Below are 16,220 nucleotides of genomic sequence, written 5' to 3'. Positions count from 1 at the left end.
TTGGATAAATGCACCACTCTGAGGAAAATTTAAAGTTTTTTGGGTCTTGTAAAGTAACGCATTAACTGGTGAGGTCAAGTGGTATTTCCCTGTCAGCTGTTTGCTGGGCCGCTTCACTTTTTCCATGGTCTGTCTTGGCTTTTCTTCATGGGAACTCTCATGACGGAAAGTCTGCCTCTTTATATAAAAACTGCAGCCGGTTGCTGGTGACAGTGATAGAGTGAATGGATGCATTTCACTTTCTCGAATAGTGGCAGTCATCTGTGGAGAAGTGTGACTGATGGATGCTGAGCAGGAATCCAGTTAGAGAGTGTGAGTTTAGAGCTATTGGGACTGACTGTAGCACATACACTGTCCCCACTGCATTTATCTAACACATCTCTCACACACAGGTTTGATGTATATTTAGGCCCTATTTCCCACAGTGTGTTGTTTTGATTGACAGGAGTAATGATTTGAAGTAAAGCCAGTATTTGCACTTAGAACACCGTAATATAATTCTTTGACAGAAATAGTTTTTGCTTCCTCTTTCAAAGTGGCATTTCTTAGTTTTAAGTTTTTATCTTTTTCTTTTCTTTTACTTTCTTTGTGTGACTGTCGGAGGCTACATGCACACCTCTATGTTTTAGTTTAAAAACACATAACCGTTGCTACGTGCCTGCTGTCCGCACTACTCCAAAGTTTTCAGGCAACTAAAACGGGAACGTTTGCTGCTGATCCTGTTTAAGTTTGAATACTCCGAGGTAATCGTTGTTGTCTGGACGGACAGACACAGCTTCTTCTTATCAGTCACGAGTCGACTAGCAGCGGTGAATGCGAAGTGTAGCCAACACCCACTGTCAGTATCAGCTCCACTTCATTGTTTATCTCTGATAAGAAATCCCTCACCTTTCACTATTGTTGTTTCTCAATTGTAGTATTGTCCGTAACTAAGCAACCAACAAAGTAAAGTATAGTCTGCTTCCTGTTTGTAAGAGTAGGTGAATGGTCACGTGATGTGTGTTTTCAGGCGTGTTCGTAAGGACGAAAATGTATTAGCATGGACATAGCTGGAAATGTCGGCCTCTATTAAGTTACTAATCAGTCTTCCTGCTGATTGATTAAATTCATGAAAGGTGAAGACCCAGTTGACACAGAAATCCATAACCTCATTGGTTCCTGTTTGACGTGAAAACATTAACATGCGCAGGCACAGTCCTCAGTGAAAATATTCAGTATCCGAACATCTGCTTTTAAAGATCAGATTGATCAGATGCCAAATAATCATGTTGTTGATTTTGAAGTGAGACGTCCGAGTTTTGATACTAACCGATGAAGGTCCTTCAGACTCCTGAATGAGCCGCCATAATGCGGCTCTTCTGATCTGTTGTGCCATGGAGGGAAAAACCAATCTGAGCACAAAGAAGTGTCATGAATTTTTCATGAATGTAGACAGAGCCTCTCCAGGAACCTGCTCTGAATTATAAAGAAAATACACAACTCTTAAAGGGCGGCGGAATGGCTGGTGTAATTAAGTAGAAAACACAAGTTAAGTTGTTTTCCACATATTTGGACTCGGGAGCAATCGGCATATTGTTTACGTTTTCATCTCTTATGGATTTAAGTGTTATATCGAGGACATGACTGTTGATTCTGTGATTGTGGGAATAACAGTGAGAATAATATAACTGCTGAGGAAACTTTGCTTCCACTGAACTGTCGGATAAATTGGCCCCATTATACAGAATATCTGAGCTTGAATCTTTCTTGCTGTGTCAAACTACTTTTACATCAATGATCAAATGAGGATGAGATGCTGCTTTTGAAGAAGTGCTATTTTGGGATGGAGCATCAAAGTCGTCAGAGTTCACTGCGTCTGTTCAGATTCATATCATTTGTCTGCACCATATTTTATATTATTTTGTTATTGTTAGTTCTTGGGCTTGTTAAAATGACCTTAATAGGAAGAGAAGGGAATCGTGCGTGTGACTGTGTAAAAGTCCAGAAGTCAGTCTCTCCTTTGAGAATATTCAGGTACAAAAAATAATAATTTTCAACTTAGGTTCCAAGTATCTACTTTCTCTTTAAAGGTTTTCAAAAATATTGTCTCTTCACATTTTATTTGAGCTGCAAAGAATATTGTTTTCTTTAGAGATTAATTTGCAAATTATTTCCTTACTAACCAATAATTTATGATATGGACAGAAGATGGTAAAAAAAAAACACTTCCAGAAGTATGATGTTGGACGAAGAAGAAAAAAACAAATGTATACAAAATAATATCAACAAATAACCTAATAAAGTCATTTTCAATCCTGATTATTGCTTCTATTGAATATTGCTTGTGTGGTTGAATTAAATTAAAGCTTTTTTCCTTGTTGTGTGTCTTCATGAAGCCAACATGAAAAGCAAGTGAATCTGGACTTGTTGTATTCTCTCCTTCATGTTTCACAGTGTTTTCCCCTCTGGTCTGGAGCCGTTGCTTTATTTCCTGTAACGTGGCGGCTCTGTGTGTGTGTTATCTGTGTCCTCCAGGACTCAACGCTCTGCCCTTTGATCCATCAAGCAACAACGACCCTCTCCACTTCAACGGTTCCAGCGGGCCACTGGTGACGGAGTGTCCTTCTCTGGAAAACACAGCTGAGAATAGCAAAAAGAGAAAGAGAACCATCCTGCCTCCAGGTATGGACAACAGCTACCACAAACACGTATTGATCATAGACTCTATATAAAGATGGACGATGTCTCTCCACTTCCTCCCACTATCCTAAAATTAAGGCAAAAACATCCTGGATACAAACGCTGCCACCTTGCGCATTTAGAGCTGGAGCCTGATCCGGGGATGGGGCCTTGGTATTGTGGTCCCACCAAGACACAGTCTCAGCTGATGAACCCAGTTTTTATAGCGTTAAATAACTCATTAAAACCAAAATTATCGGAAAAATTTGTTTTGTCATGTCCCATCCACTTACATGGAGGAGGCTGGGTTTATGACCTATACTGCAGCCAGCCACCAGGGGGCGATAAAGATGCTTTGGCTTGATTTTTGGAGAGCAGCCATGTCGTCTATCTTTATATTCAGTATTGACCCAGAGGAGCAGGATTACGCTATGGTCTCACATCACCAGCATTTTGCCTTCAGCCATGTTGAATTTTAAATGCAGGCGTCTGCCGAGCTTTGCTACGACAGCTAGATTTCCTACCTTGAGTCTCCCCCTTCATCAACCAGCATCAAACAACTGTGATGGGAATTGTTGCGTAATCCTCCGAGTGGGTAACGGTGTGGAAAAGAAAAAAGAGGCTGAGTTGAGTCTTTGTTGTTTTTGATTAGCCTGCTTCGTCCTGAGGCTCTGGCTCAGGTTTGGAGGTCAGGCTGCTGCAGGAGGAAACTGCACCGCTGAGATTATGTGTCTGACTGTCTGTTACCGTGCCAACACCACCTGTCAGTCACAACCGCAACACCCCTTCAGCTTTCTCACCCACACACACACACACTTACACTGACCTGTCACACACAGAGAGAGAAGAGTGTCGGTGGTCACAAGCGTTTATGTGAGTGCGCATAATTAAACATTAATTTGATTTAGCAATGCGTTGCCTAGTAATGTGTCAAATTAAAGAAGGACTTTCTCATTAAAGAATTAAAGAAGTACTGACTAATTAATCGCTTGGTAAGTAATAGAAAGAAGAGGGCCCTTAAGACGGAGAGGTGTTGTTCCATGTTCTCTCCTTTCTTGGCAATGCTAATTGGACTGGATTAATACTCCACATTAACACAGCCCTAATCTACTATCCATCTTTTCTTCACATCTTCACACGGACGAGTTCACGTTTCTGATCGAGTTTAATTTATTTTCTTAATTCACTGACCATGTCAAGCTGTAATTAGATACTGCATCATAGATGCCAAATAAATAGCCTGTTTCTATCCAATTCATGGACTTGTTCAAATGTCGGAAGCCTCATAATCTGTAAAACTGAGACCATGTGCACAGGAAACCATTTTTCCAATGTAGCACAACAACAAGCAGAAGTGTTAATTGTTAAAAGACATTTTGCACATACAGTACACGGAGTATCTTGTAATGAAGAGTGTGAAATGCATGTGTTCAGAATAGATTTTGTGCAGTGCAGCGCTCGCTCTGTCTGTAAAAGTTTGCATTTTTCAGAGCGTCTTCTTTTCCTTTTTATCTGCGACATCAGCTGCTTGACAGATGATTTAGATCACAGCCTGTTTCTTCAGTCGATGTTTGCGGATCTTTTGACAAATTTTCAGTAATTTCCAGAAATATATTTCCTCTGTAAGCAGTAATACAAATTACTCAAGCCATCAGTAACTCCCCTAGTTAAACAGGGTTTTGCGAAGCACTTTTAGGGATGACTAACCCTAAAAGACTCACTTTAAACAGACCTTGAGATCAGTGGCGCCTGGTAATAAAATGTATGGGGGGGGGCAAACATTATGAAGCTAGACTCATCAAAAACAACACAACACACAATCTGCTGAGCAATGCTAAGCCCACTGCAAAAATGTAGCCTCATTGTGTCTAAGTGACTGTGGCAACTTTAATGTCGTCTGCATTTTTCAGAGGGATGTTTTAGGTCTCACACCCCCGTCGTTGTCCACAGTTCCTCCGTGCCGACACATTGAAACAGCAAAGGGGGGGGAAGCAGTAAAAGACTTTACCTACACCACATCCAGTCAGTCAACTCTGTTTCTCATATCAAGAGCAGGGTCGACCAATCACATTAAAATATAAATAAAAAAACAATACCTATTTGCTATAGATAAAAGTGGGAGTGTCTGGGGCTCATGGGAAATCTGCAACAACCAATTAGAGAGCAGCCTCAGGTCCAGTGGTTGCCAAAACTTTAAGGACCCACATTCGCTCTCATTTGGCCCAGCGCCACCGCATTAACAATCCACCACTGCTTAAGATACTTGCTAGCACCACAATAACAAGACTACACACAACCTGAAGAAACCAGTACACATTCCCATTAAAACCATGTCTTTATGCAGTTTAATCATCAATAAATGGACCCCTCCTCTTAATTTATGCAGATATATGAAAAGAGAGTGTGTAAATGTCGTGAGACTCTCAGTTTTTTTAAGTGTTAGATTCTAATTTGAATGTGAGCAATGCGATCTCGCTCGTCAGATTTCCCCCGACAGCCTTGAAAGCCGAGCGTCCCACTGTCATAATATCATCACCGTAATGCAAAACCACACCGTGGGTACAGTCACGCAGGTTTCTACCAACAGGAACAGATACTGTGTAATGTGTCCTTCTGTTGTCTTATCTACACAACATGAGGAGAAGCAAAGACATTCAAAACTCAGGAGAAAAAAAAGCATTTGGAGCCACAGTTGTAACATTGAGAACTGGAACATGTGGGTTTGTGTTCTCAGATAAAAGCCTGTCAGAAAGCCTTAAGGTGAAGAAGCATGAGCAAAGTGTAAATATAGTTTGTGCTACTGGTGGACAGACAATCACGTTTTCTCTCTGTATCATCACAGACTGTCACTCGGCAGCGAGTTATTTTTATCAGTGACTTGGGCAAACTTTGTTCCTCAAGTATTAAATAATGCAGGAAGTTGAAATAGCCTCTTGTATAATGTGAAAGTGCCTTTTAAAGATTCTTTATTTTTATGTATAAATAAATTCTGCTGTGATGAGACGTTTGCACTCCAACTAATGGACTGCATGTCAACTATTTTTTGTTTACACAGCTCCACCATGAATTTTCACTCATCATTTACATGTCACCTGGCATTCTGTCTGGACGGAGGACATGGACATGATTGGATATTGGTTTCAGGAAAAAAAACAAGTTGTCCTTCTCAACCCACTCACACTGGGTTTACTCCAACAGCCGTGTTCAGCTGTATATTTGATGCACGAGGTTAAAGAGACTCTTGACATAGATGCTCACAGGTTTATTGCTCGGGGTGAGATTTCACCCACTGGCAGCACAATCAAAACACTAGACACCTAATTATATTCACCACAGTTAGTGCATTTACACTTTTTTACTGTCTGATGTGGAACCATAGAGGCTACATATATATAACTGTAGTTACATCTAGGTAAATTCAATTTTATCTTATATCCTGAGACAGCGGTGTTTGGCTCTGTCGTCTCAAAGCAAGAAGATTCGGCCGGGGTCTCCCTGCCTGGCTTTTGTCCAGGTACTCCGGTTTACTTCCACATTCCAAAGACATGCAGACTGGAGTTAGGTTAACTGACCGTAGGAAAGCAAGAGTGAATGGCTGTTTGTCTCTATATTCTGGCCCTTATAGAAAAGCAACCTGTCCAGGATGTTCCCCACCCATCATCAGCTGGGATTGGCTCCAGTCTCCTTGTGACCATTACAGGATAAGCTGTATAGATAATGGATGGATGGATCCGTTGTGAGTAGGAGATGCTGCTGCACAATCAGCATTTTTTTATTCGCCATGGCACCATTACGCTTAACTAACTAACAAATCAAACGTCAGATATCAAAGCCCGAGCCGTGCCGTCAGTTACTGCAGTTTGCTGGGTTGAACCTTGGGTTTTAAATTCCAGCAACAGGGTATAAATTCAAGCTCAGATGGAGATTTACTCTCTTATCAGGGTCTGATACTGATCGTCTCCCGTCACAGTCGGGTTTTCGAGTTCTCTGATGGAGCACAAACTCATCACACGTTGTGTTGATCGAGTCTTGTTTATGGACCCTAATGATTTCTCTCATTACAGTCGTCTTTACACATGTTAATCTATATTCCATTTGTGTTAACATCCTGAGCAACACGTTTACTTAGCTTTAACGTTACACTTCTGATTTCCTTTCAATAATTGATTTGGAACTTAAGGAGTCAACCAGAAAACAGACGGTCTGATTTTGCCGGTGAGGAATTCAAGTTCTTCAAGAATAAATGCCACCCTGCTAATAGATAATTTACAAATAATCATTAGAGCAGCACACCAAGACCAGACAACAAACATAATTAAGAGCTCTTACAGTAACCAGTTAGACAGAGTGTTCATTATTCATTTAACTGATATTCTGTTCACTCTGCCTCAAAATAGATGCTGCTCATATCATCCACTCAATTCACATACAATTAACTTGATATTTTTATTTAAATGCCCATGAAATGCCTCCAGGGAAATTAAATCGGTTGGAAACTAAGTTTATGTATTTTTCCCAAGCAAATGAAAAAATAACAGTTTTGCATCCCAATAAAATCGAGGCACTGAATAGTTTATTATTTGACTATTTTCTTCACTATCAAATTCCACCGTTTTTTTACAAACTTATTCACTCTTCAGTTGGAGATGAGGTCTTGTCCTTTTTTGTGTGTGTGTGTTTGTTTATGTTCACCCACTGTGTGTGTGTGTGTGTGTGTGTGTGTGTGTGTGTGTGTGTGTGTGTGTGTGTGTGTGTGTGTGTGTGTGTGTGTCTTTTAAAAAAATCCATAGAAAGTGTTGCCTTGGGGCAGCAGCCACACTGCAAGGATTTTCCTTATTGTGATATTTTAATCTGTTTTATAACACAGCCAGAGATGCCCATTTCCCCTCAAGTCCTGCTGCATTAAAGCTGCAGGTGGCGAAGAGAAGGGTATTTTGAAATCTAGCCTATTTTTTAGTGGAGCAGCATTTCCACTCTTTCAATGATTATAGATGTCATTTAGAACCTGCACAAGCTGGGTTTTACTACCTCACATCTGTTATGTTGATGCAATACTAATAATGCTCTTTATCCGTGAAGCAGTTTGAAACAAATAATCGGAGATGCAGCAGAATTTAAAAGCCGTCATAAAAACATTTTGAATTAAAAGAAAGACAAGTAGGATTAAATACAGGGAACTGTAAAACATTTTAGTATTTAATGCTAACTGTGATTTTTAAGGTCCTCGAGTGAAGAGGTCCCACAGCTGTGAAAAGCAAAGGTCCAGTCAACTCTGGCATTGGGTTGTTTTCACTCACCGCACACAGGACTGGGCCTGCAGCTCCTTTTTAACTAACATCTTGCAGCCCGTACAGTCCACCGTGGGTCAGTAATAGAACAAACATTAAACAGAAATAGATCTGCTATAATAAATCCAAAAATAAATGAAAGGGTGTCAGCAGCTAGAAGGAATACGGTTACATTAGACAAGACATATGGACACCGGGACAAGCATCAGTCAGATAGAGACTTCCTCTCGAAACCGTTTGTGTCTCTGCAGTTGCAAATAACTTTGTTTATGTGGAATTGCTCTTTGAAGGAGAACGCTTGGCCTTTGGCTAAATAGGTTTCGTGTACCCTTGTAACAAGATGTTTGACCGAGGCACATTTTCAAACCTTAGGCAAAGTGCATGGATTCATCCGACGCGTATTTAATGCCAGGAATAATAAGTTGCATCACTCTCATGTTTTTGTGATGAAAATCAATTAATTGCATTCAACACAAAGGGCCGTTCATAGCTGCAGCTTTAGCAAAATAGAAGAATTGCACTCTCACCAATCCAATCTGTTGTGCATTAACCTTTAGTGGGAGCCATGACAGAGGTGTTAAATACAATGCTATTGATTCTGAAGGAGAAAGGTTAATGCCAATGAGCAAAGGGAAATAAGGATACATAGTGACATCGGTGAGCAGTTAGGGAGCAGCAATATTTCTGTAATAGGCTTCTGGAGAGAGAGAGAGAGAGAGAGAGAGAGAGAGAGAGAGAGAGAGAGAGAGAGAGAGAGAGACCTACATCACATTGTTGGGGGAAATTAGTGTGGACTGAAATATCCCACATAGGGTGTCGCCATCTTTTGCCATCAGTTGGAGCCAGAGTTTGCACAATAATGATCCTGGAGGGATCATTATTGATCCTGTTGAGGTCCAGCCGATACACTTGCTCGCCCCAATCGTGAGTCAGACTCAGAAGTCAAGCAAACAATATGTTTACTCCCTGTTTTTATAGCAAGGACGAATTCAAACCAAACCTACCAGAAAAACTAACATTTGAGTTAAAGTCTGTGGGATAAGTACTATCTAAAATGACAGAAACCATCTGAGAGAAAAATGGATTTAATGTGTGTTTAGATTTTTTATTTTTGGCACATGTGGCAGCCAGCCACCAGGGGTAGTCAAGATGCTTCAGCTTCCCTTTTGGGGGGGCTGACTCTGCTTAACCACCAACAAACCATGGCACCGGGACAGATTTCCATTAAACTGTGTAATTATACGTCAAAGTCTTTCAGGGCCCATGAAGTTCAAACTAGCTACTCTTGAAAGCCAGTAGCCTCAACTTCACTAATACGCATTTATTTTTATCCGCACCGCTTCTGGTGAGTAACTTTGGTTTTAGTCATAATAATTTTGTTTTTCGACTTTGCCTTCAAAAGTTGTTATGTAATCGGAAGCCACGAGGTCTGAGATGCTAATTGGCTCGGTCAGATTCGCATGCAAAGGGGAAAATGAAAGGAGAAGTTTCAGTTTTAAATATATTCTTGCTTTTCTTCCTGTAAATTTAGCCTGGAATAGACACGCTGGTTTTAATGACAAAATACTTGAGCAGAAACCTTCTATTTTTCTCTCTGTGCTCTTGTTAGCTACTGTTTTCTTTACAGGTGACAGCTATGAAGCGAAGACATCCTCACTGACCTTGTCCGTGGCAGGGGTTTGTATTCCTGGAACCATTTAGTCAGCACAAGGTCTCCTCTGGGCGTGTGTGGTCCACACTCTTGTCTTTTTACTCAAGCCTCCTCGTGATGAACGGTTTTCAGTCGTGCTGCTTTTTTTCTATGAAGAGCCTCAAAACCCCCGGAAATTTGCTACATTTCAGTAAACTGGATGAGAAAAAGTAGAAGTAGAACAGTTTCCGATATCACACGTACCAGAATTTCTCTTTTGTGCCGTTTTGTCCGTTTGGAGAGAAAATGGATTTTAGCACCAGAAAAATGTAATGTGATGTCAATGACCCGCTACTGGCAGCAAGAGCTGTTGGAAGGTAAATAATGTAATGGGCTACTTAAGCTGTCAGAGATGACAGTCCATTGAGATATATGGCCGTGTCATTGTCCCTGAGAGGTGTGTGTGTGTCTGTGTGTGTGTGTGTGTATGTGTGTGTGAGGGAGAGAGAGAGTACAGAATGTCCTGATTGCTGTGTGCCGAGGCTGGCGGGAGATCTACAGCTGGATGTCAGTCTTTGTGACGCTGAGGCCACGCGCTGACACGGAAGATTTAGGGTGATGCTGATTGATGGTAGACTCAGGACGACAGACTGAAGTTTAAAAAATGAAAATGTTATCTCAGTAGCGTGAATGCAGAAAGGCCGGGGGGAGCGTGAAGTTTAATGACTTGGTGATTTTCAAGTATTTCTGTTTGGAAAGGAGCAGCCTCTTCACAGTGTATGTGGAACTCTCTGAGAGAATAGCGATGGAAATGCATGACAAGCTGCAATGGAGCCCACCTCCCCTCATCCATGTGGGATACGTCTGCTTCAGTCGGAACATAACAGTCCACTTGTCTCTGCTGCTCCTCTGGGAGAGATAAAGATTTGTGCTTGCATAGGCATATCCAGCCTGTTTGAGTATTTAGAAAAGTGTCGTCTGTAGTTTTTCGGGGTCGTACCAGATTGTCTTTCATCCAGGTGAAAGCAGAGATTTCCAGATCCTATGTACTCGTTACATGATCCGATGATTATCAAGCCAGGAAATTCAATTGAGGCTCATCCCTTTATCACCTTTTCCCATTTCTCGCCACCATCATTTTTTAAATTGTGCTCTCTCGCTTCCCGGCCCTCCACGCTGCAGCGGTCAGGGATCCACTGCCACTTCACCCCATCTCGCAAAGCCTTCAGACATGGGAGGTCTAAATAATTCACAGTGCCAGAAGGCACTGTGCTCTGCTCTGCTCCGTAGACTCGCCCTAAAGCTAATGATGAGGCCCCAAGCAAGGCTCAGGCTGGAAAAGGACTAATATCAAAACAGAAATGTTCACCTGGCCTTAAGTCTCCTGCTCCTTCAAAGTTATAAAGAAAAATCCTGCACATGGATCTTCTCCCTCGCTGTTACCTTCATTCAGGCCCAACAACAAGGGAAGATAAACAATTAGCCGTGTAAACGATGTTGTCTCTTTATCCTTCAGCCTCAGAGACGGGGCCAAGTAAACTGTCCTCCAGCAGTTTTCTTCCCATTAATACCCTCTGATCCATTTTTGTTATTATCTCTGCAACTTTGCTAAATTGATTTTTATAATCAGGATATGGCCTGCAGCCTGGAGTTTTACAAATAAGCAGTGTTGTATTAAGAGGCTCCAAATTCTGATTATTCTCTACGATTCTTTCATTTTTTTTTTGAAGATAGAAATTTGTAAACTCACAAGTAAGCCTGAAGTTTCCAGTTTCCAGAAAATCTATAATATTCGTTTGTACTTGTAATAAGAATCTGCCGTTTCCTCTCGTCGAGGTCACGTCATCTAACAGAAGTCAGGGCCCAGATGGTTTCATTACTGATGCCACTAGCGAATGTCAAGATTTCTACACGTCTGAGACATAATAATAATATAATATAATATATCCACTCTCTGATAGGTCGGATTACCAAATGAATTATGTATAATGCCTAAGTGGGTGAGATTTGTTAGGATACACCTCATACACCACTATGAATGATTGAGATTTGGTTTTTGTTTAACCTCGTGTGTTTTTTAAAACGCATTAAAACTGTATTAGGAGACTTTTTGGCCCACATTATAATACTTCCTCCCTGTACTATAATTGGATATGTTGATATGATATAACATGACACCATATTCTGTTGCTCCCTTTTTAAACTCTGTGCTTCTCCACATCAGTTAAACTCAGGAAACACAGTGTTGTCACGATAGCCGCCTTGATGCAACTCATAAGAAATACAGCACTTATTAAAATGCTGTCATTCTCTAGTGCTAAAATGGTGCGTGGTACCATTTTCAACGGCAAAGTGTTGTTATGCTTGTCTGTCGGTATGCCGTGCGACACTTCTCACAGTAGACCCGGCATCGCGCAGACCCGACGGCTTCTCTCCTCTTCCATCAACACTTCTCCCTCCATCCGCCGCTCCCTCCCTCCTCGATCCCCCTGTCTTCACTCTCAGTTTCCAGCCAGGTTAACTGATCCACACCAGCTGCTTCCCACCTCCTGACATTAGTGCTGAACATCTCCTCTGCCTCTGCTCTTCTTCATCATCCTGCCATCCTTCTTCAACACCCCCTTTTCACATTCCTCCGTGAGAAGCCTCTGCACAAGTTACTAGTGCAGAAAAGATCAGGTGTATTCATCCCATTTTAAACCATCCTGAATTATACTAATCATCTGTGAGGTGTTGGAAGAAAATTGTTCTAAGGTGTAATTCTAAGTATTTCTAAATCCAAATAAGATGTGGAGCACTTTAATTTACACTTTGCTAAATGCTGCCTCTGTTAGCAAGTCAAATAAAAATCAGATTAAGATGTATTTTTGTTGTTGTAAATCATGGCTGGCTGTTCTCTGGTCCAGAGGGAGGTGTTAATGCACTTAAAGATGTTGGTAACTGCCAAAAGCATCAAAAGAAGATTAAATTCTGAACTAAAGACGTTTAGCTGGAACAATAACACAAACACGTGGATAAGTACGAGGCAAAAGATTTAACATCCAGATTCAGTATTCTCTCACTAATGGCGCTCCCCACTCAGATAAGTGCTGTAACAGCTCCGTTTTCCCTTTTTGTGATCATGTTAAAATCACTGGAGCCGCTACATGAAGAAATAAACCGTCTGCAGGGACCGACAGCTAATGCCAGTTTAAGTTTAGCTTTCATTATCACCATGGACAGATCATGAGCTACACATATTGTAAACGGCTTCTCGTACAGATTTAAGACGTCACTGATGTAGTTAGTGCACCAGCGAAAGGATTAGAGGTCAAAACAATACACAGAAGAACTGTCTCAGCTCTGTACATGGTGTCGTTTGCTCTACTACTTGATTGTTCATATACCTTCTTTTTATTTTTGGGTATATACGTTTCTTTGAACTTCTGAGACGAGTTCCTTGGGTATCGGGAGGTAGCCTATACTCATCTGATGCCACCCAGACATAATTAATTCATGTTGTTCCTTGTTTATACACAACCAAGAGAGTGTTTGTTGATGTCAGTGTCGTTCAATAGTGAAGTAGTCTTGTCTGAAAGCCACACTGTGTTGCAGAATACAAAACACAAGAGAGGTGGTACAGAAAGTGGGATCACATTTGGAAAAACAATACAAGCTAGACTTTTTTTTTTATTACTTTTGAGCGAAGGCTCTGAACCTCAAAATGTCATGGGACAGCAGCTCTGTGGCTGACCATGTTCTCTGACTCCTGTTTGAAGAAACACATAAACCATGGAAGAAACTTTATTTATAGGCCACATTTTTTTGTCAAGGGAAATGCAGCGTACTTCGGAAAAAGTAAATGTTTATATACAACTTGTAGATGCTTGCAAGGGCATATTAAGTGCTCTGGAGAAAAACCTTGTCTTTAAAGGGAAATACTTGTGTGGGTTTTGGTTTCATCCTATGGCTGCAAGTGAAAATTAAGCCCTTGAAATACGAGCTACATTTTATGACTTTGTCTGACTTGGACAGCAATTTCTTGCTTTTATCTTAGTTAGAACTTGCAGTTGTGTAAACTTACCAACATAAATATCATATATTAAAGATGCAACTGATGATTATTTCATTATCCAGCCTGCTGATTATTCAAATAATTTTAGACAAGCTGTCTAAAATCAAAAGATGTTCCATTTTTAGTATTTTGTTTTGACAGTTTTACTTTGAAAATAACTTGAGCGATTACCAATGGTTTCCGATAAATCTTTGACTAATCAGAGTTGGAATATTTATGCTAATTTGTGCAGCTTTTATGAAATATAGTTTGACTCTTGTGCTCCTTGATTTTCTTTATTTTCTCATTTCTTTCAAATCCTCTTATTAATGACTTATTAATCACTGCCGTGATCCTGACCTGTTTTTATGTATAGATGCACCTTTTCTTAATCAAAGCCATTTTCTAATGGACACTCATCTCCCTGCTCTCTCACAATGACTGACTCAAAATTATATCATACAATTACGAATCCTGACGGATAAGAACAAAGTCTGCTACAATTCTATATGTTTCTCTTTCTTTATAGCTGCTTTCAGACATGCACTGAACTCTGGACATTTTCTGGAGTCCAAATGTGATATAGGGTCAGTTTCTCTACACATTTTGCAGAACGTTTCCTGCCAATGTATGAGTGAGCCCATGTGAGTGGGCATGTTGATGACGTTACTAATATGTGACAGAGACAAAATTGAGAAAAAGAAATTGTCAGACACATAGGCGCTAAAGATAGCAGCTTGGAAAGAAAACAAGATTCGAGAGCTTTTGGTGACAAGAGCCGACGTCAGTGTCAATGTGCTGTAAACAAAAACATGTTTTTTGTAGCAGGTGTTTATACGTCCTGTCAGTCCTGCCCCCTGCATACTCCACCAAGGTGCCCCCCCCTCACCTGACTGTTCTGGACATTGTCCTGTTGGTGTGAACGTGTCTGACTTGGACAATCTCCTGCTGTGCTCTCCATATGTGAAAAGGCATATGTGACTTTTCCGGTCACTGTCTGGAGGTCTTGTCTGAAAACGGCTTATTTCTCTCCAGGACACTTAAGAAGGACAGATGTACTCTGGCTGCTAAAGTCTAATTACATGCCAAGCAAGCTCCTTCTCTAACAATGAATTCCACTGCCTTTCTTTTATTCAGTATCTCCCTCCCTCTCTGCCCGAGTGAGGATATTCTTCTGGTGTGTGGGTGGAGGAGCGAGATGACAGTGTCTCTACCTAGTTACACTTTGCGCACTGTGAACACAAAGGTTGGCCACTCGGGACGCGGGCTGTGATGTGCACCTTTTGAAATGAGTCTTAGATTCTCCGTTGGAACCGTGGCCTAATTATTGCTGCCGTCTGTGAGTTATTTGTACATAAAGTAGAATAATGGAGAAGTCAATAGTGACACAGGGGGAAAGCTAGGCTGGCATCGATAAAAAGAATTATGACAGGTAGAAAGGACACGACTCAAATGGAGCATGGCGATGAAATATCCTGCTGTAGCTGGTAGCTGACCTGAATACAGTTTCACAGAATTTACAGTAGAAACAAGTCTATGCTTTTGAAGTGTCAGTCCTCTTACTGCAGCTCACAGAGGCTGCAGCGTCGTCTAACACAACGATTTTTGTATAAACACGGCAGCGGTTTTCGTTAATAGCCTTTTGACGTTGCCATTGCTTGGCTTGACTTCCTCCTCAGGTGTTATATAAAGAGGGCTAATGGGTTTAATCTGAAGTCAGCATACCAGATGATTAAGGGTTGTTAGATATTAAGGTTTGTTGTAATGGCATTGACCCGAACAGTGTTTGAACCATTTGTCAAAGCCACTGGAAGGAAATGTTTTTTTTGGGGGGGTTCTTTGTTTTCACTCCCGTTCTTTCACTTTTACTTATCTGTTCACGCTTCCTTAGTATAATGGGCCTCACTTTGTATGCATACAAAGGTCTTTATAGTTTCCTGTCTAAACTGCCAGAGCTCTATTTGCTCTTCACTTTTGATGCCTGTTCTTTGTGGCCCAGCGTGATAGAAGCCCGTCGTATGGGCAGAGAACAAATGACCTTGTGTGTTTTCTGCTTTGATAACCAATTAGTGGTTTGAGGGTCCCTCTATAGTGCATCTAGAAGCACGAATGGACCAAGCAATTAGTCAATACATGCAAATGAATAAGAACAATTTGAATATTGATTCTAGGATCACTTTGTCAAGCAAAAAAACATTACTTCACTTATATGATATTTTTGTTATATATGAAAAATTGAATAGTGGAACAGGAACTTTTCACTATTTACTGATATTTTATACCAAATTATTAAAAATAAACAGTTCTAATTAATACAACTTGTAGTTGTAGTCCAACTTTCTAGTTGCCTGCATTTACTTATTAATATGTTATCTATATTTATCTAAGCATATATGTGTGTAAGTATGCATGGATATGATTTTTATTCTTAAAATAATTGTTTTGCAGGTGAAAAGTCTCATCACTGGGCAAATATCCAAGAATAACACAACTGATAAAACATGAAAAAAAAAGACCCAGTTAACAAATATCACAGCATTTACAAAGGTATTTTTGCCAGAGCGATCATATTCATTTCATACTCTTTTAAAGAGGATTTTAAGTGGGTCGA

The 16,220-nt window shown here is 40.6% G+C and overlaps 1 protein-coding gene across 6 annotated transcripts in view; it reads left to right on the top strand.

Annotated features, from left to right (window-relative positions):
- enox2 (ecto-NOX disulfide-thiol exchanger 2) overlaps positions 1-16,220 on the top strand; it is a 166,042-nt gene that overhangs the window by 73,290 nt on the left and 76,532 nt on the right. For all 6 annotated transcript variants that reach the window (XM_034598335.1, XM_034598334.1, XM_034598331.1 and 3 more), the window contains one exon: positions 2,515-2,661. Coding sequence is in view for 4 of the 6 variants with exons in the window: in XM_034598334.1 (XP_034454225.1) it covers positions 2,515-2,661 (147 nt within the window). In the remaining 2 variants the exon portion in view is untranslated. The remainder of the gene's footprint in view (positions 1-2,514; positions 2,662-16,220) is intronic.

The sequence above is a fragment of the Hippoglossus hippoglossus genome, chromosome 10 (assembly GCF_009819705.1).
Source record: "Hippoglossus hippoglossus isolate fHipHip1 chromosome 10, fHipHip1.pri, whole genome shotgun sequence".
NCBI classification, from domain to species: domain Eukaryota; kingdom Metazoa; phylum Chordata; class Actinopteri; order Pleuronectiformes; family Pleuronectidae; genus Hippoglossus; species Hippoglossus hippoglossus.
Note: the sequence above shows the minus strand (reverse complement) of the source record. Positions and strands in the feature narration are given on the sequence as shown.